The sequence below is a fragment of the Odocoileus virginianus genome, chromosome 29, assembly GCF_023699985.2.
Source record: "Odocoileus virginianus isolate 20LAN1187 ecotype Illinois chromosome 29, Ovbor_1.2, whole genome shotgun sequence".
Lineage (NCBI taxonomy): Eukaryota > Metazoa > Chordata > Mammalia > Artiodactyla > Cervidae > Odocoileus > Odocoileus virginianus.
In genome coordinates this window covers 25420224-25441847 of record NC_069702.1, presented here as the reverse complement: position 1 = coordinate 25441847, position 21624 = coordinate 25420224, and the positions used below count along the sequence as shown (strand labels likewise).

Genomic DNA, 21624 nt, shown 5'->3' with positions numbered 1-21624 from the left:
GCCTCAACTGCCAGCCTGGGAAGTCTGAGCTCATGTCAAGGTGATGGGAACCCATGACATGACCCATATGGTGTTTAAAGAAGATATTGAACATTTAAAGAAGGCCATGAACAAGATAAAGCAAAGAGGGTGACTAGAAGTGGGGAGAAGAGAAGTGGGACAAATAGGAGGTGATAGATTGAGGGCGTGAGGAGAAGGGGACGACAGAGGGTGACACGGTTGGATGGCATCAGCAACTCAATGGACATGAATTTGAGCAAATTCCAGGAGACAGGGAAGGACAGGGAAGCCTGGCATCCTGCAGTCTGTGGGGTTTCAAAGACTTGGACGTGACTTAGCAACTGAACAACAACAAAAACAAAGGGCCTACACTAGTCTGGTGCTCAAATGAATGGAAAGGAAGAGGTGGAGGGTAGAAATATTCTAAATCAACAGAATTTAGGGAGTAATCTCAAATACTTTCCTTAAACCTGGGAATCTAAAAGAATGGTGGGTCCATTAACAAAAATAGGAAAGTCTAGAGAAGGTTAATTTTGGTTACGAATAATTAGCAGTTTAGTTTCAGCAATATGCGTTTTTAGGTGGATTTCTGAGCACCCAAGTGGAGGCATACATCAAGCAATTATCAATGTAAAGAGGCAAAAAATATAAATTTTTACATTTGTAAAAATTGTAAATGTAAAAAAGGTCCGTTGGTTATAAAAGAGAGACTATGGAAAGAGAAAACAGGACACTGGGAAACAATAGTACAAATTCTAGAACTAGGCAAAACAAATTATTAGGTCTAATTCTCTAATACAAGCAAATTTTATTTTGAAAACTTTGAAAATATATTTATTGTAAACTCTCGGAGGACCAGAAACTGGTACTGCTGAGCATTTTGCATAGGCTAAAGTTAGTAGCATAGCTACTAACTTCTATTATATCCTAGATATCCACAGTAATGGCTAGTTAATAACATGCATAGCTCACGTATGTAGAGTTGAAGTACTGATGTCTGTAACTTACTTTCAAATAATGCATAAATAAATCAGGCAGATTAATAAGTAGACAAATGGAAGAAAAGATGAATAAATATTTAATAAAACAAATATAACAAAATGTTAGCAAGTATAGAATCCAGCAATAGATGGATACACCAATAGCAATGGGTGTTCACTGTATATTCTCCCAACTTTTCAACTTGATAAATAATTATTTAAACTGAATACTTACATTGTGACTGTGACAAAATCCAATCCCACTGATAACCTGAAACAAATACTTTTGAACTAGTTGGTAGTCAAGTCCATTTGGAGAGAGCTCCAAGTCATCAAGAACCGTATGGTCAACAAACTCAAAGACGAGGTACCATCGCTTTTTTTTCTTACACACTTCCAACAAATTCACCAGATTTTCATGCCTTAGTTGCTATCAAAAAAAAAAGTGAAAAATAATTTTTTAGAGGACCAAATTACTAGTAATAGTCACAGTCTAAAATAGATCTCAGCACAAGAAAAACATCTAAATAAAATGCATAAACAGTATAAATTGTGAAGCTATATCCTGGCTTTTAAAATATGTTAAAAAGACCTTGCTGCTCCATTCTCTTCTCAGAGAACACAATAAAGCCAATGAGAAAAAGAAGTGTAGCTTCATTCTTGGTGAAACTAAGAAGGATCTAGGACCCCGACCCCCCAACAAATGAGGTGGCACCATCAAGGTCAAACAGGAGTCTAGGAAGATACCATAAGATTATTTGTGGTTACAAAGCTGGCAGAGCAGAGTTTTCCAAAGCTGATGACATACCCTGAAAAGAAAAACAAAACCAAAAAAAAACCCTTCTTTGATATAATGAGAACAGGGTTCACAGACTGTCAGTGAAAGCATCCTAAGAACTGAATGGCACCATGAAACAAGACGGGAGGGGTAAACAATCCCACAGAAACTCATTTGCTGGAAGCAGTCTGTCAGTGAAACCAAATGGAAGGCAAAACAATTCATTATGAACAAACCTGCAATTACAACTTTGAGAGAAATTAAGGAGAACGTAAATAAATCCCACACTCGGGCTTCTGTTGTTAGGAATATCACTGTGAAGCAGGGTGGATTCCTGCTAGCCTGGAACAAGACCATGGCTTCTCCTGAAAATGAACCTCCTTCAGATAGCTGGTCCAGAAGGGTCTCACTTTGTTGCAAGATAAGAAACAATCAAAAAGGAACAAATTCAGAATCTATTCAGAGATACAATAAGAAAAGAAAAGGACACTCTGTAATGTAATATGGGAAAATAATATTTTAAAAAAATGATTGTATGTATATGTATAACTAATTCACTTTGCTGTACACCAGAAACTAACAGAACATTTTAAATCAACTATTAGTTGTTGTTTAGTCACTGAGTCATATCCAACTCTTTGCGATCCCATAGACTATAGTACATCAGGCTCCTCTGTCCTCCGCTATTCCCTGGATTTTGTTCAAACTAATGTCCAATGAGCCAGTGATGCCATTCAACCATCTCAACCTCCATTGCCCCCTACTCCTCCTGCTCTCAATCTTTCCCACCATCAGGGTCTTTTCCAATGAATCAGTTCTCATCATGTGGCCAAAGTATTGGAGTTTCAGCTTCAGCATGAGTCCTTCCAATGAATATTTAGGGTTGATTTCCTTTATAATCGATTGGTTTGATATCCTTGTAGTCAAGGGGACTCTGAAGAGTCTTCTCCAGGACCACAGTTAGAGAGCATCAATTCTTCAGCACTCAGCATTCTGTATGATCCAACTTTCACATCCATGCATTACTAATGGAAAAAACATCAGTATAGTTCAGTCACTCAGTCAAGTCTGACTCTTTGTGACCATATGGACTGCAGCACACCAGGCCTCCCTGTCCATCACCACTCCTAGAGTTTACTCAAACTCATGTCCAAAGAGTCGGTGATGCCATCCAACCATCTCATCCTCTGTCGTCCCTTTCTCCTACCTTCAATATTTACCAGCATCAGGGTCTTTTCAAATGAGTCAGCTCTTCACAGCAGGTGGCCAAAGTATAGGAGCTTCAGCTTCAGCATCAGTCCTTCCAATGAATATTCAGGACTGATTTGCTTTAGGATGGACTGGTTGGATCTCCCTGCAGCCCAAGGGACTCTCAACAGTCTTCTCCAACACCACAGTTCAAAAGCACCAATTTTTTGGCACTCAGCTTTCTTTATAGTCCAACTCTCACACCCACACATGACTACTGGAAAAACCATTGCTTTGACTAGATGGACTTTTGTAGGCAAAGTAATGTCTCTGCTTTTTAATATGCTATCTAGTTTGGTCATAACTTTTCTTCCAAGGAGCAAGCATCTTTTAATTTCATGGCTGCAGTCACCATCTGCAGGGATTTTGGAGCCCCGAAAAATAAAATCTCTTATCTCTCACTGTTTCCATGATTTCCCCATCTGTTTGCCATGATGTGATGGGACTGGATGACATGATCTTAGTTTTCTGAATGTTGAGTTTTAAGCCAACTTTTTCACTCTCATCTTTAAAGAGGCTCTTTAGTTCTTCTTTGCTTTCTGCCATAAGGGTGTTGTCATCTGCATATCTGAGGTTATGATATTTCTCCCAGCAATCTTGATTCCAGCTTGTGCTTCATCCAGCCTGGTATTTTGCATGATGTGCTCTGCATAGAATTTAAATAAGCAGAGTGACAATATACAGCCTTGACATACTCCTTTCCTGATTTGGAATCAGTCTATTGTTCCATGTCCAGTTCTAACTGTTACTTCTTGAGCTGCATACAGATTTCTCAGGAGGCAGGTCAGGTGGTCTGGTATTCCCATCTCTTTCAGAATTTTCCACAGTTTGTTGTGATCCACATAGTCAAAGGCTTAGGTATAGTCAATAATGCGGAAGTAGATGTTTTTCTGGAACTCTTTTGCTTTCTCAATGATCCAGAGGATGTTGGCAATTTGATCTCTGGTTCCTCTGCCTTTTCTAAAACCAGCTTGAACACCTGGAAGTTCATGGTTCACATACTGATGAAGCCTGGCTTGGAGAATTTTGAGCATTACGTTACTAGCATGTGAGATGAGTGCAATTGTGTGGTAGTTTGAACATTCTTTGGCATTGCGTTTCATTGGAATTGGAATGAAAACTGACCCTTTCCAGTCCTGTGGCCACTGAGGAGTTTTCCAAATTTGTTGGCATATTGAGTGCAGCACTTTCACAGCACGATCTTTTAGTATTTGAAATAGTTCAACTGGAATTCCATCATCTCCACTAGCTTTGTTCATAGTGATGCTTCCAAAGGCCCATTTGACCTCACATTCCAGGATGTCTGGCTCTAGGTGAGTGATAACACCATCATGATTATCTGGGTCATGAAGATCTTTTTTGTATAGTTCTTCTGTGTATTCTTGCCACCTCTTCTTAATATCTTCTGCTTCTGTTAGGTCCATACCATTTCTGTCCTTTATTGAGCCCATCTTTGCATGAAATGTTCCCTTGGTATCTCTAATTTTCTTGAAGAGATCGCTAGTCTTTCCCATTCTGTTGTCTTCCTGTTTCTTTGCACTGATCACTGAGGAAGGCTTTCTTATCTCTCCTTGGTATTCTTTTGAGCTCTGCATTCAAATGGGTATATCTTTCCTTTCCTCCTTTGCCTTTTGCTTCTCTTCTTTTCACAGCTATTTGTAAGGCCTCCTCAGACTGCCATTTTGCCTTTTTGCATTTCTTTTACTTGGGGATGGTCTTGATCCCTGTCTCCTGTACAATATCATGAACCTCCATCCATAGTTCATGAGGTACTCTGTCTATCAGATCTAATCCCTTGAATCTATTTGTCACTTCCACTGTATAATCATAAGGGATTTGATTTAGGTCATACCTGAATGCCTAGTGGTTTTCCCTGCTTTCTTAAATTTAAGTCTTAATTTGGCAATAAGGCATTCATGATCTGAGCCACCGTCAGCTCCCAGTCTTGTTTTGGCTGACTGTATAGAGCTTCTCCATCTTTGGCTGAAAAGAATATAATCGATCTGATTTCGGTATTGACCATCTGGTGATGTCCATGTGTAGAGTCTTCTCTTGTGTTGTTGGAAGAGGGTGTTTGCTATGACCAGTGCGTTCTTTGGCAAAACTCTATTAGCCTTTGCCCTGCTTCATTCTGTACTCCAAGGCCAAATTTGCTTGTTACTCCAGGTGTTTCCTGACTTCCTACTTTTCCATTCCAGTACCCTATAATGAAAAGGACATCATTTTGGGGTATTAATTCTAGACTGTCTTGTAGGTCTTCACAGAACCATTCAAATTCAGCTTCTTCGGTGTTACTAGTCGGGGCATAGACTTGGACTGCTGTGATAGTGAATGGTTTGCCTTGGAAACAAACAGAGATCATTCTGTCGTTTTTGAGATTGCATCCAAGTACTGCATTTTGGACTCTTGTTGACTATGATGGCTACTACATTTCTTCTAAGGGATTCTTGCCCACAATAGTAGATATAGTGGTCATCTGAGTTAAATTCACCCATTCCAGTCCATTTTAGTTTGCTGATTTCTAAAATGTCGATGTTCAATCTTGCCATCTCCTGTTTGACCACTTCCAATTTGCCTTGACACATGGACCTAACACTCCAGGTTCCTATGCAATATTGCTCTTTACGGCATCGAACTTTGCTTCCACCACCAGTCACATCCACAACTGGGTGTTGTTTTTGCTTTGGCTCCATCTCTTCATTCTTTCTGGAGTTATTTCTCCACTGATCTCCAGTAGCATATTGGGCATGTGGGGAGTTCATCTTTCAGTGTCCTATCTTTTTGCCTTTTCATACTGTTCATGGGGTTCTCAAGGCAAGAATACTGAAGTGGTTTGCCACTCCCTTCTCCAGTGGACCACATTCTGTCAGACTCTCCACCATGACCTGTCCGTCTTAGGTGGTGCTGCATGGCATGGCTTAGTTTCATTGAGTTAGACAAGGCTGTGGTCCTTTCACTATACTGACATTTGTTAGAAAAATGATGTCTCTGCTTTTTAATATGCTCAGATGGTAAGGAGTCTTCCTGTAAACACAGGAGACCCAGGTTCGATCCTTGGGTGGGCAAGATCCCCTGGAGAAGGGAATGGCAACCCACTCTAGTATTGTTGCCTGCAGAATTCCATGGACAGAGTAGCCTGGTGGGCGACAGTCCATGGAATAGCAAAAACTCATCCACGACTGAGCGGCTGACATTTTTATACTTTCCTTCCAGGAAGCAATGTCCTTGAATTTCATGGCTGCAGTCTTCGTCCACAGTGATTCTGGAGCTCAGGAAAACAAAATCTGTCACTCTTTCCACTTTTCCCCCTTCTATTTGCCATGAAGTGATGGGACCCGATGCCATGATCTTAATTTTTGAATGCTGAGTTTCAAAACAGCTTTTTCAATCTCCTCTTCCACCGTCCTCAACAGGCTTTTTAGTTCCTCTTCACTTTCTGCCATTAGAGTGGTATTCCTTGCATATCTGAGGTTGTTATTTCTCCCAGCAATCTTTATTTCAGCCTGGCATTTCACATGATATACTCTGCATATACGTTAAGTGAGCAGGGTGACAATAGATAGACTTGTATGCTCCTTTTCCAATTTGGAAACAGTCGGTTGTTTCATATTTGGTTCTAACTGTTGCTTCTTGAACCACTTACAGGTTTCTCAGGAGACAGGTAAGATGGTCTGGTACTACCATCTCTGTACAAATTTTTCACTGCTTTAGCATAGTCAACGAAGCCGAAGTAGATGTTTTTCTGGAATTCCCTTGCTTTCTCCATGATCCAACGAATGTTGGCAATATGATCTCTGGTTCCTCTGCCTCTTTGAAACCATCTTGTAAACCATAAGTTCTCAGGTCATGTACTGCTAAAGCCTAGCTTGAAGGATTTTCAACACAATCTTGCTAGCATGTGAAATAAGCACAACTGTACAGTAGTTTGTACATTCTTTGGCATTGTCCTTCTTTGGGATTAGAATGAAAACTGAACTTTTCCAGTTCTGTGGCCACTGCTGAGTTTTCCAATTTTGCTTACATATTGAGTGCAGGACTTTAACAGCATCATTATTTAGGGTCAAGAAGCAACAGTTAAAACCAGACACAGAATAACTGACTGGTTCAAAATTGGGAAAGGAGTGCAAGAAGGCTGTATACTGTCACCCTGGTTATTTAGCTTATATGCAGAGACATCACTTAAAATGCCAGGCTGAATGAATCACAAGCTGGAATCAAGATTTCTGGGAAAAATATCAATAACCTCAGATATGTAGATGATACCACTCTAAAGGCAGAAAGTGACAACAAACTAAAAAGCCTATTGAGGAGGGTAAAAAAAGAGATTGAAAAAGCTGGTTGAAACTCAACATTCAAAAAACTAAGATCATGGCATCCAGTCCCATCACTTCATGGCAAATAGAAGGGGGAAAAGTGGAAACAGTGACAGATTTTATTTCTCCTTGGCTCTAAAATTCCTGCAGATGGTGACTGCAGCCATGAAACTCAAGGACACTTGCTCTTTGGAAGAAAAACTATGACAAACCTAGACAGCACATTAAAAAGCAGAGACCGTTTTTCCAACAAAGGTCCATCTAGTCAAAGCTATGGTTTTTCCAAGAGTCACATACAGATGTGAGAGTTGGACCATAAAGAAGTCTGAGTGCCAAAGAATTGATGCTTTTGAACTGAGGTGGTGAAGACTCTTGAGAGTCCCTTGGATAGCGAGATCAAACCAGTCAATCCTAAAGGAAATCAACCCTGAATATTCATTGGAAGGACTAATGCTGAAGCTGAAACTCCAATACTTTGTCCACCTGATGTGAAGAACTGATTCACTGGAAAAGACCCTGATGCTGGGAAAGATTGAAGGCAGGAGGAGAAGGGGGCAGCAGAGGATGAGATGGTTGGATGGCATCACCGACTCAGTGGATGTGAATTTGAGCAAACTCTGGGAGATAGTGGAGGACAGAGGATCCTACAGTACGTATCCACAAAGCGCTGGACACAACTTAGCGTCTGAGCAACAACAACAAAATGCACCTAACAAGAAAGAATCAAACTATATGATGCAACAGTTGAGAAGTGCAGGGAGAAATACATGAATCTACTATCATAGTTGGAAATGCCAACATTCTCAGAAATAGATCCAAGCAGGCAGGTAATCAGTAAGGCCTGAGTTAAACTCAAGAACACCATCCAACAGTTGGGTAGAACAGGCATCTGTAGACTACTTCATCCAACAACAGAAGAAGTAAGTTTTTTCTCAACCTCAAGTGGAAAATGCACCAAGATATACCACACTGTGGGCCACAGAACACACTAACAAATTGCAACGATTAGAAATCATGCAATGCCTTCTGTCAGATCAAATGGAATTAAACTAGAAATCAATATCATAGAGATAACTGGAAAATCTCAGAATAGGTGGAGATTGAACAATACACTTTTGAATTAAATTAAAACACAGGCTATCTGTTTCATCTTATCCCCCAACCCCCTCTCTTTTCCTCTATTGCTCTGCTTTTCTTATTAACGGACCAAAGCTGAGATTCAGACTTCATTAGAGAAGGCATGGCTGCCATAGGCATGCACAGACTGCCAGTGGTGAAGATATTTGCCACAGGACATCAGCCAGCCAAGTGGAGAAACTGCAGGGGCACCAGAGGTGTTCCATGAATGCTGCTGATACAAGCTCCCAGGTCCACCATATGATGATCTGCTCACCTCATGCCAAAAAAAGGACCCACCAGGAAGGGAAGCCTCTATCAACAAAGCCTAAAATCATACAAGCTGGCAAAAGGAGAACTGTTTGCAGAGGTCCCCTCCAGCTTCACAAAGCAGAGCAAAAAAGAGTGATTCAAAGCTAAAAATTGATATCTGGCACAGTAGCCCATGAACATAGAAGAAAAAAAAAATTTTCTTGGGAAGAAAACATCCTCACTTTAGCCTCAAATTATTCCTAAAAAAAATAATGTTTCAAATGTAATGTCCAGAGAAAAAAATAAAGATAACCAGGGCATGCAAAGAAATGTTACTATAAGTAAAAAAAAAAAAAAATCAGAAGATAACGTTAATCAAAACAGATGCAATATGAGTTCAGATATTGGAATTATCAGATATAAGTGACTATGCATAAAAAGTCAACGTCAAAAACCTGAGGGAAACTGCAACCACAAAAAGTGGTACAGTAGATTTGAACCCAAAGAAAAACTCTAGAATAGAAAAATATAATAATTTCTGAACATTAGTGCCACCAAGCACCCTTAAGGGTACCCTCAAGAGCCTCATTTAAGCAAATATAACTCCTCTTGGGGGAAGATAACATCATCCAAAAACTCTATAGAATTTTTAGAAATTAATACTGGCATATCGAGAGATAAGACACATTCAAAAACCAAGAGAAAAAACAGACAATGGAAATAAACATGTGGGAGATCTATTTATTGGACATAGACTTTAGAAAAGCCTGTGATTTAAATAAGAAAGCAAAATAGAGGGTTCAGCAGCAAAATGGAAATTATAGGGAAAAAATCAAATGAAAAAATTAGAACATTAAAATATGTCTTTAAGAAATCAGTGGGTGAGTTTAACAATAGATTCGATACAGCTGAAACAGAACTACTGAACTGGGGCTCATTGGTGGCTCACTGGTAAAGGATTCGCCTACCAATGCAGGAGACGGGGGTTCGATCCCTGATGGAAGAAGATCTGACATGCTTCACAGCATCTAAGCCTGTGTACCACAACTGCTGAGTCTGTGCTCTAGAGCCTGCGAGCTGCAACTCTTTGAATCCACATGCCACAACTACCGAAACCTGAGTGCCCTAGAGCCCATGCCTCACTAGAGAAAAGCCCACGCAGCAATGAAGACCCAACACAGTCAGAAACAAATAGAGTTTTAAAAAAGAACTACTGAACTGGAGGATAGGTCAGAAGAAAATCTATAGAATGAAGCAATGGAAAACAAAAGGATGAAAAACACAAAAGAATATAAGACACATATGAGGAAGGTGTCATATATGAAACTGAAATCTTAAATGGAGAAGAGAAAGAACGGGACCGTAGCAATACATGAAACAGTAATAGGCGAGCATTTTCTAGAAGTGACAAATGACATTATTTTATAGATGCAAGGGCCATAAAATCCAAGCAAGATAAATATAAAGAAACTCACACCTAGGCATATTATTGTAAAAGTGTTGAAAGCCAAAGTCAAAGAGAAAGCTTCAATGCACCCAGAAAAAGAAAAAAAAAAAGACACACTAAGGAATGTCTGACCTTTCAATAGAAGCAATGCAAATGAAAGCCAACAGAACAGTGTAATGTTATCTTGAACATATCAGAGGTAACTAATTGCCAACGTAGAGTTCTGTATCCTGTGAAAACACTCTCTTAAACAGAAAGCAAAGACTTTTTTGAAAGACAAACACAAACAGACAACATTCCTTACTAGCAGATCTGCTTTAAAGAAAATAAAAGGATGTGATTTAAGTACAAGGAAAATGATCCCAGATGGAAGCTCAGGAATGTAGGAATAATTGATAAATAATGGAAAAGACAAATATTAGGTATTTATCAAAGGAATAAGAATCTTACATAGTACATATTCAGATCACAGGGCAATTGCATCAAAACTAAACAACCAAGGGAGAAAAACCTAGAAACTTTCCACATGTTTGGAAATGAAAGAAAATGAGAAAACATTTTGCACTGCTCATCAAAATTTCTAGGACACATACAAAGCTATTCTTAGAAGGAAAGTGACAGCTTTAAATGCATATATGAGGGAGAAAAAAACCTAGAAATAAAAGAAGTTAAGCATATAACTCAAAAGATTAGGGAAAAGAACTCTAAAATAACCCACCCACAATAAGTAGAAGGTATAAAATACTAAAGAACAAAAATTAACGAAATAGAAAAGAAATACACAACAAGAAAGACCAACACAACAAAGTCAAACACTAGTTCTTTCTAAAGATAAATAAAATGGATAAACTTTCAGTTAGAGTGATGGGGGTATGGTGGCGGAGGGAGTTAACATTGCAGGTCTGAGATTTTTATCCTTAGAAAGTTGGCTTGCAAAGTGACCCCTTGGCTTATAGCTAGGTACTTGGATTTCAGAAGTGTTCCTTCATTTCTAGAACTGATAAAGTGGCTCACGGTGCAAACAATATGGTGTATGTTGAATACCTGCAGTTCTACTAAGAGTCTGGAATTTTGGTGCAAGCAAAGCAGGCAGTACCTCTATGACAAGCCCCGTTAAAAAACTCTGGGCACTGAGTCTCTAATGAATTTCCTTACTAAACAGTTTTTCACACGTAGTGTCATAACTCATTGCTGGAGGAAATTAGTGCATCCTGTGTTAATCCACTGGGAGAAAAGCGACAGATTTTCTCTGGAATTCACCCCATGTGCCTTTTCCCTTTGCTGATTTTACTGTATATCTTTTCACTTTAACAAGTCATAGCCAAGAGTAAAACTATTTGCTGAGTGCTATGAGTCCTCCAAGTGAATCACTGAAGCTTGGGGTGGTCTTTGAGACTCTCAGTTGTTGGTAAATAGATAGGCAGACAGATAGAGAGAGGGGCAACAGATACTTTTAAAATTATGTTTTGGGACTTCTCTGGTGGTCCAGGGACTAAGACTCTGGGCTGCCAATGTGTTGGAGCCCTGGGTTTGATCCCTGGCCAGGGAACTAGATCCCACATGCCACAACTAAAGATCCTGCCTGCTTGCAGTAACTAAGAAAGACCTGGAGCATCCAAATAAATAAATAAATAATAACAAATTATGTTTATATTCACAGATAAATGAATACTCAGATGTAATCCTTCCGTTTATTACCAAAAGAGAAAAAACATCTATATTTTAAACTTACTTATGGAAATAAAACAAATATTAAAAAAAGCACTTTCTAAAACTGTTGACCAGGAAACAACTCATTTTTTTTTCAATTCAATATATGTGTTTACTCACCTTTAGTAACTTGATTTCTCGCATGGCGATTTTTTTAACCATTTTGTCATCATCACTTTCTAAGAACTTCTTGATGGCCACAATTCTTCCACTATCTTTATTCCTACACTTCATCACCATTCCATAGCTCCCTTCTCCAACCAATCCTAGGTTCTCATATTTTTCCATTTTAATTCAAAACCACTAGGAATTTTTCTCTCTGTGGGAACCGAAATATGGCATTAATTATGTTGAATGTATGAATTCCTCTACCCTCCCAAATTAATTCTTCCCCACCTGTTTTCCATATTAGGACAGATACTGCATTAATGGCTGTCCTGTGTATTTATTTCCATCTAAGCTATGCTTTCAAAATATTTACATGCATTTCATAATAGACAAGGCAAGTGGAACTGAAGCCATTAACTTCAAATTTAAATAACTGAATGTCATGTTAATTAAATATCATTTTAATGCAGATAAAGCAATGCTTGAACTATTATACAAAACAATTGCAGTTTACCTTAGAAAAACACAATTTTCACTCAAAGGTGAAAACCAAGTGAATCTGGTTTTAGTGAAGATAAAATTAATTTTTTTACATCAGGTTTAAAAGATCAAAATTGAAGATCTTTATATTCTTTGTAATCAGTCGTGGAAAATATTACCAAGTTAAAACTAACAACTTTTGATAAACTATTTTTTCTTTTTACTTTTCTTACCATAGTAATTAAATTCTTACATTGAACATACTAAATAACAGCAGTCACACAATATGTAAGCAGATTTTTGAAAATTAAATGTTAATGTTCCAAAAATTGTATTTCAAAAATCCTTTTAATGATTGATCACTAGAAGTATGATTATTTGAATTTTGTGTTTAGAATTATTTTACATCACATTATATGACATTTTCTGTAAAAAGGCAATCCTAACAAAATCTGTCTTATTTTACCAATGATTGGTGAAGAACTAGCAACCATTCCACTTGATATTTTGGAATAGAAAGAAACTTTTCAGTCCAGATACAGTTAGGTTTTAATTCATAAGTTTTGATTGTCAAGAGATATAAAAACTAATAAACTACAACCTCAAAGTTAAATTTATTTTTATAATCTGTTTTTGAAATTAAATTCCAGAAGCAAAAAATAAAAAATATTGCTCTTAATTCCAATGTGATTCTAAAAGTTTTGGAAGGAAAAAAAAGTCTTTTGGTAATATATTCCGGCTTCCCTGGTGGCTGAGAAATAAAGAATTGCCTGCCAGTGCAGGAGACACAAGTTCAATCCCTGGGTTGGGAAGATCCCCTGGAGAAGGAAATGGCAACCCACTCCAGATTCTTGCCTGAAAAAGAAAATCCCATGGACAGAGGAACCTGTTGGGCTACAGTGCATGGGGTCACAAAAGAGTCAGACGAAACTTAGCTACTAAACTACAACAAAATGTATATTCAAATGAGGATTCATAATTGAAAATTTTTAACCTGACAATATAGAAACACTCATTCATAAAACTTGGAAAGAAACAAATTCTTACCTATAACATTAGTTGTGTACTTATGGCAATCTAAAATTAATTTACCCAGACTGTGAACTGTGATATTTTCCTTTCTTCCCTATTGGTACACTAATGACTAAGACAAAACAAATATCCTCTTTGTTCTAGCAAACTGTGAAAACCCAATGTATACATTTTCATCAGTTTACATTTGACAATTTAGGATATACATATATAGATAGATATAGATATATATACACAAGCTATTTTTGTCATTGGTATGATAAGCTTAAAGTCTAGTCCTTAGTAACATATGCTGTCTTAGTGGTAGGGAAAAAAATTAAGGAAAGAAGAGAGAGAGAATTACATTGATAATGTTTTCCAAACACTGACATTTTATTTTAAAATAGTTAATAGAGAGATTAAAGTGAATATATATATATGTTGATAAACATGGAAAATCATCAGATTAGTCTTTGAAAGGAGGAAAAATAAATCCCAGTCAACACCAACCCAATTATGTCATTATTTTACTACCAACTCTGATAGGAGGCTCTCCCATAAACTCTCCCTGACACTAACTTGCCATACATTTGACATTTTAACTTCCATTTAACTTCTATTAACTATTTTTAAATAAAATGTCAGCATTGGAAAAAATATCAGTATAATTCTCTCTCTCCTTTCTTTAATTTTTTTTCCTTCCACTAAGACAGCATATTTTATTAAGGACTAGACTTTAGGCTTATTATATCAAGGGCAAAAATAGCTGGAATCTATAACTTGAATCATTTTTAAAAAACATTTGTAATTGGTGTCCTCAATATTTGGAAATGCAAAGTGAACAAAATTAAAATTACTTTAAGCATGTCACTAGCTAACATTCTGCAAGTTAACTACTCCAAATGTATTTTCCAACCAACTGCATATTGGGTTACGGTACATTGAACACACTTGCTTTTTCAAGTGGCACTGCCCACAAATACCTTAAAAGTATCAAGGCTGAAAAAGCAGCTTGTTTCCTGAAACAGTTACTCATAAACCGTAACTTCTCATGCCTTCTACTTGTGAATATAAAGGGTGATACAAACTAAAAGGAAATCTGACCAATTGGCAATGCGGTAGTTCTGGACATATGCCAAGGAAGCATAGGGTTCTTCTACCAATAATTTAGACAATAAAAATAATGCTGTTTTTATTGTGTTAAAGACACACAAAAAAGAACGAGATAACAGAAGCTTTAAAAACTATTATACTTACTGTTTCTTTTAAATCTTTCCGCGTGGAAAGTCCAAAGGTTTTCAACTTGGAGATAAAATTGAGGTGAAGAGCATCTCCTTCGCAGGTCTAAAAGATGCTGACTAGCAAACTAGCAATTCCACTTTTGTCTTTATTTCTTCCGCGGACACAGTCACGGGTTTCAGGTGAAGCAGGCAGGTAGGCTGATTGGCCTCAACCCGCCGCAAGCTCACACTCAAGAGGACTGCGGGCCGCATGCTGTCGTCGTCAAGGCAACGACCTCGCTCTGTCCCCAAGCATAGGCACAAAGTCTCCAGAGAGAGATACGGCCGGGGTCTAAATGCGTCCACGGCAGACACCAACAGCTGTTGGCCAAGGCCTGTAGGGAAATTAGCAAGGGTTAGAGGGCACCGCCCCGCAGCTCTTAAGATGCCTGGTCCTTGTAGTCAGTGAAACTGCTCAGCTTTGGCTAGCCCTAAGCGAAGGCGTTGGCCACCAAGCTGCAAGGGGGCGGATCCTCATCCGCCCAGGCCCGCCCCCGAGTGCGCCAAGCCACCCGTGTTCTGATTGGTTAAACTCTGTCGTCAAGCTCTCTGATTGGCTTAGCATCACCCATCCAGCCAGTTCACCTGGGGCTCGGCTCTGTATCTAATCTCTGATGCGCAGACGCTAGTATCAGCATACACCTACGTTCTCAACTAAGAGAGCACCTTTTCTTCTTTCCTTCGCTGGGAGATCTCTCCTCTAGACTGGAGGCAACAAGCGATTCTGGTGCTCACGGAGAGGCTAAAAGGGGTGGTGGTTTTGTAGGATCGTGTGAAAATGGAAGGGGGAAGCCGTGAAAACAGCGCGATGAAGCGTTCTTCAAGCTCCTCCGCTGAGCCTCGCCGGGGAAGGTTCGGGCTTGAGAGCGATTCGGCGCTTCCTTTCCGGTCTGGGCAGTGGGGCCAGTGTGGGACAGGTAGATGAGAGTGACAGTATAGGAGGTGATAAGTAGGCGAGGCAAGGTGAAGGCAGGTAAGTGACGACAGAACTGACGTTGGGAGGACAGCCTGGGCACTGAAAGTGAGGGAAATATTTTGGAGATAACGAAAGGGGAAGAGGGGGAAGGAATGAAATAACAGGAAAGTGGCTAAGACGGTTGGGGAACTAAAAGACATGAGCAATACTGGCATATGACAGACAGCCAAGCAGGGTGCAGTTAGGAATGCTATGTTTAAGGCACATAGGCCATGATTAGGCAAAACTGGCAAGTCAGAATCATGTAGATGCTTAAGTCACACACACAAAACAGGGTTTTTCCTCATTCCATACCTCTGCAAGGTATGGACATACTCTGCAAGGTAAGGTATGAGGATGCCTTAAACTCTTATTTTCACATTAAATCATAAAAACCATTTTATAACGGTATTTGGTCTCTGTAATTAATTCCTTGATCCAGTTAGGAGAGTGTCCTTGATAGCAGATCTATGAAAAACCACTGAATTGTACACTTTAAAGGGGTAAATTTTATGTGTGTGAATGATATTGCAATAAAACAATAGACATACAGGAGGATAGGAAACTCATAGCTGGCCCAGAAATCTTTTTCAGTAAATTCATATATTTTAGCTTCGAGCAGCCCAATTCTTTCTCACCTTGGCAGTCATCTGTTTAACTCTTGGCAACAATCATCCTCTATGTATCTGGATATCCCAAAACAATGTGCTTCAGTTTCTTGCAAGAAAACTTTAAAAAACCTCTCACTTAGATCTCATGAGACACTGAATGATCATCAGATTTTGTGATCACTTCAATTGAGTTACCAAGTGAATAGAAGGGCCATAAAATCTTCAGACTACAAAAAGTAAGGTTATTTTCAGTATAGTATGGCTCATGCAGCTATGAATGCATTGTCATTCTATTAAGAAAATAGACTGACTCATTTTGCAGTTCCTGTTCTTTGATGGAAGGATGGACATTTGTCATAGAAAACATAATTCAGTTCTCAACCTAGGAGTTGATTCAGTGCCTCATTGCCACATTTAAAAGGGATTAAGACAAATAGATTTGGAAACCTAAAGTACAATACACCACTTACTTGGTCAAGTTCAATATATACCATATTTGATCTGTCAGTCACCAACACAGCTATATCATAATAGTATAAACCTAGAATCCATTCCTCAAATGTTAAAAATAGCATATTCTGTTTGCACGGATAACAAGACTCTTAAATTCTCCCTTGATGTTCCGTCTCTCCCTCTAGCCTCTACCCCCTTCCTCTGTTCACATTCATAGCATGCATGCGTGCCAAGTCGCTTCAGTCGTGTCCGACTCTGTGCGACCCCATAGATGGCAGCCCACCAGGCTCCCCTGTCCACAGGATTCTCTAGGCAAGAATACTGGAGTGGGTTGCCATTTCCTTCTCCAAGAAGAAATTGTTAATTTCCTGTTCTGTCTTGGACTTTCATCCTTCTCCCTTCTTTGGAATAGTTCTTCCCAAAAGTCACTATGACCTATACAGAGCCATCTGTGGCAGGCTACTGGACATTCACAATAAACTGGCTCCTTTTTTCTCTTATGTGTGGCTTAATTATTTTCTGAAATTTCCATTGCAGTTAGGAGTGGTCATGCGACTGAAGTCAATGGAATATGAGATGTGTACCATTCCCAGACCTGGCCCATAAAAATCTCCATTCAAGATCCTCCATGTTACCTTTCCCTTCCAGCTAGCAGTAATGGAGATGACTATAATGTGATCTTCAAACCACAACGTGAAGCTGGTAGGGCCCTCATTCATCTAGGTCCCTAAATGAGTGAGTGAGGGAGCGACAGACTACCGACCTCTCCACCACCACTTTTTTATGAGGAGGGGGGAAAACTATTGTTTGAACTATTACACATTTCAGGGTCTGTGTGTTAGTCACTCAGCCATGTCTGACTCTTTGCAACCCTATGGACTGTACCACCAGCCTCCTCTGTCCATGGAATTCTCCAGGCAAGAATACAGGAGTGGGTAGCCATTCTCTTCTCCAGGGGATCTTCCCGACCCAGGGACTGAACCTGGGTCTCCACATTGTAGGCAGGTTCTTTACCATCTGAGTGTCCATCTAATTATTTGACCTCTCAGCAGCATTTAAACAGTTAATTTACTATACTTTGCAAGACAAATTCCCAAAACTTAGCTTCCCTTGACACCAATATTTGCCACATTTTGTCTGTTTTCTCTTCACATTCTCCTGCTGTAGAACCCTAAAGGTGGGGATTCTCTGAGGTGGGGATAATCTCAGCCTCTTCTGTGCTCCCTTCCTAGACGATCTCATCTAACCCAATAACTGCAAAGACCTATACTAACCAATCACAGCACAGCACTCTCTTCAGAATTCCAAAATCACACTGCCTGACATTTTTTCTTGGATATTCAAGTGGCATACAAAACATGGATATAATAGAACTGGTATTTTGTTTAGGCCACACCCATGTGGCTTTTAGTTCCACAGGGATTTTAATTCCTTGTGGCAGTGACAGCCCCAAATCCTAATCACTAGGCCACCAGGGAAATCCCTCAGAGAAGTGTTGATTTTCCCCCCAGTTCATGCTCCTTCTTTATCTCCTTCTCTCAGTAAGAGTGCTGCCTTCCACCCAACTTGCTTCAAAATCCTAGGAGTCATCCTTGAATATTATCTTTCCCTCACATTCAAAATTCAATCCATAATGGGATTTTCCCAGTAGTCCAGTAGTGAAGACCACACTTCCAATGCAGGAGTAAGGGTTCACTCCTGGTGGAGGAACCAAGATCTCACATGCCACGCAGCCAAAAAGAGAAGAAGAAGAAAAATCCAATCCATTATAGTCTTATAGGCTGTATCCCAATTATTAACTGACCATTTATCACCATCTTCACTACTCCAATCCTAATCCAAGCGACCACTGCCATAACGCAACATCCCTTCCTGACAGGCTCCTCACATCATTTCCTTGCCCAGATTCCTACAATCCCAGCTCAAGAGTAAAATCCAACTACAGGGCCATCCTCAATTTAGCTCTTACCTACCTCCTGATTGGAGAAGGGAACGGCTACCCACTCCAGTATTCTGGCCTGGAGAATCCCATGGAACTGTACAGTCTGTGGGGTTGCAAAGAGTCAGACATGACTGAGCAACTTTCACTTCACTATCTGTTGATATCATCTGCTTACTATCATGGCCACACTGGTGTTAATGTCCTTGAACACACCAAGCTCCTTGCAAGCACAGCATTGGTTCTATCTGGAATGCTCTTCATCCTTAAAGCTATCTTTTCTTCATTTCAGATCTCAAATGTACTCCCTGAAGCCCTTCATACCACCCCAAGAGTGATGAAGGAACAGCCCCATCTCGTCACTATTACATCCTCTACTAGTTCTATCTTCTATTAGCCATGTGCTATTGGAAAAGCAGTCAACCCCACTGTGCCTGAGTTTATCCATCTGTAACATAAATAGGACTCCTCAGAGGATTACTATTGGAACTTAATGAGTTGTATTATGCCCAGGGCTAATGAGGACTGAAATTGCTTGTCTGTTGCCTCCCTCAAAAACTACAAGTTTTCTGAGGGTAGGCTCCATCTGCTGTATTGCCAGCCAGCACCCAGGGAGGTTTCTAGCACGTTAGTCATTCAGCCACGTCACTTTGTGACCTCCATGGACTATAGCCCGCCAGCCTCCCATCCATGGAATTCTCCAGGCAATACTAGAATGGGTTGCCATTCCCTTCTCCAGGGGATATTCCCGACCCAGGGATCCACCTGGGTCTCCTGCATCACCACTGCAAGCAGATTCTTTCCCATCTGAGCCACCAAAGATGCTAATACTCACTGACTGCTGTACAAATCTTTCTCACTGCTTTCACACGTATTGGTTACTTCACTGTTTGCTTTCAAACATCACTAATCCTTCCTGGTAAGCCACATTCCAGCTGAAATGTCTCACACATGTTTTCTATTCCAGGTCACTATCCTCATTGCTACATGTCAGGCAGAGCTTTGTATTCACCTCTCCAAGTTTTAGTTCACCTCTTTAAAAATAATAAATGAAAATCAGGTTATCAGAGTAAGATGTAACCTAAGTAAAATAAGAGGTCCTCAAAAATTATTTTCTCACAGTATGTAACAGGTATTTGGTTTCTGTTCCAAGTCTACACCCTGCCTCATTATTTTAACTAACGCTGAATTTCCTGAATGTTGTAATTCCTGATTAAAGGATCCTTAATTTTAGGCCTACTCATCTGGAAACTGATTTTTTTCAATTTTCTAAAATAAAGCCAGAATAAAATGCACTGCACTCAAAGTTTAAACTCTCACTGCTTAAAACTCATCTTTTTTCTAAAATTACTTACTTTTGAAGCAGGTCAACACTTTTAGCTAATCCAGTATTTCAAATTACTTCATGCTTGTGTAACTATATACTTTATGAGCCTCAGTCTTGTCATCTGTAAAAGATAACTACACCCGACTTTGCCTAAGTATTAGGTCAGATATTGGAGAAAACTCAATTTTGGAGATGAAAATGGGTGTAAAGAGAACTATTTTACTGGTTACACTGTTTTCATTGATTTGTATATTTATGCTATTTAGAACTTGAATCATTCTGCATTCCTTTCAGACACCTAATGTCAGCTGCCAAAAAATAACCTAAATCTATTTCCCTCCCCTTCAGATATCACAGCAGCCTCCTGTTCCCATTCTTATCCTCCTACCACCTAACCTGTACACAGCATATCACTCCCATGATTAACTGTCTTCACAATTAATGGCTTCATGTTGCAATCGGGCTTCCCTAAGCTGCTTAGTTGGCAAAGAATCTGCCTGCAACGCAGGAGACCCAGGTTCGATCCCTAGGTCGGGAAGGTCCCCTGGAGAAGGAAATGGCAACCCACTCCAGTACTCTTGACTGGGGAATTCCATGGACAGAAGAGGCCAACAGGCTATACAGTCCATGGGGAATCACAGAGTTGGACATGACTGAGCGACTAATGCTTACTTACTAAACAAGTTTTAGGATTTTTTTTTTTTTTGATCCTATTTTGTGGAAAATGCCATTGGAATTTTGAAACAGATTGCACTGAATCTGTAAATTGCTTTGGGTAGTATAGTTTTTCCAAATAAACTCAGTATGTAGGCTGCTTACATGATCCAGTCTAGTTCACTTCTTACCACTTTGCCACCCCTTGAACCCTAATTCCACCTATCCCAGCTTCTCATTACCTTCTTCACTTTTCTAATTTCGTAGGCTTTACATTAGCTGGTCCCTCTGACTGGAGTGCTCCTATGTCCCATGTCAACTCTAGATGATTGAGGAACACTCTCTAAGTGATCTGTCTTCATTAAAATAAATATGAAGGAAAACACACCCCCACACCCACCAAGCTATTTACAGAAATCATCCATGGGTTATTGTCCAGTTCATTCTCTTGGAGTATCTGTACTTTCTACAATGGACACAGCATGCTTTGTGTTAAAACACAGTACATAAATCATTCTATGTACTGTTCTTGAAATTAAAAGGCACAAGTCAAAATTACACTCTCCTATAAAGCTTCCTCTTTTAAGGTCCACTTCACATCAAAATCCAAGAGGGTTCCACTAGCCCTCCTGCCTCCCCATCATGAAAGCATGGTTTTTTAAAACATATACTTTTGTAGAACACTCCTGCCTCCCCATCATGAAAGGCTGGCTTTAACACACTTCACATATCACTTTGCTTTTGTAGTTATGCAAGGGAACAACTTTGGATTCTTTGATACTACCTTTTTCCTCACCAAGACCTGGCTGTTTTACCCACAAAGTCTTTCAAATTGTTTAGGTTTCTAACATCACTCTAGTCCAAGCTAGTACAACCACTCATGCCTTACTGAAATACAGCATCCTTTCACCCAACTTACTCATTACTTAACTCCTTCATTTTGTTTACTCTGTAGCCAGACA

The 21624-nt window shown here is 39.5% G+C and overlaps 1 protein-coding gene across 1 annotated transcript in view; it reads right to left on the bottom strand.

Annotated features, from left to right (window-relative positions):
* Window positions 1-17083, bottom strand: part of CDKL2 (cyclin dependent kinase like 2) — a 43258-nt gene extending 26175 nt beyond the window's left edge. Inside the window, exons 1-3 of the mRNA XM_020904131.2 lie at window positions 14701-17083; window positions 11965-12163; window positions 1216-1410 (exon numbers count right to left, since the gene is read on the bottom strand). Coding sequence (XP_020759790.2) covers window positions 1216-1410; window positions 11965-12132 — 363 coding nt within the window. The 5' untranslated portion in view covers window positions 12133-12163; window positions 14701-17083. The remainder of the gene's footprint in view (window positions 1-1215; window positions 1411-11964; window positions 12164-14700) is intronic.
* Between the last annotated feature and the right edge of the window lie 4541 nt (window positions 17084-21624).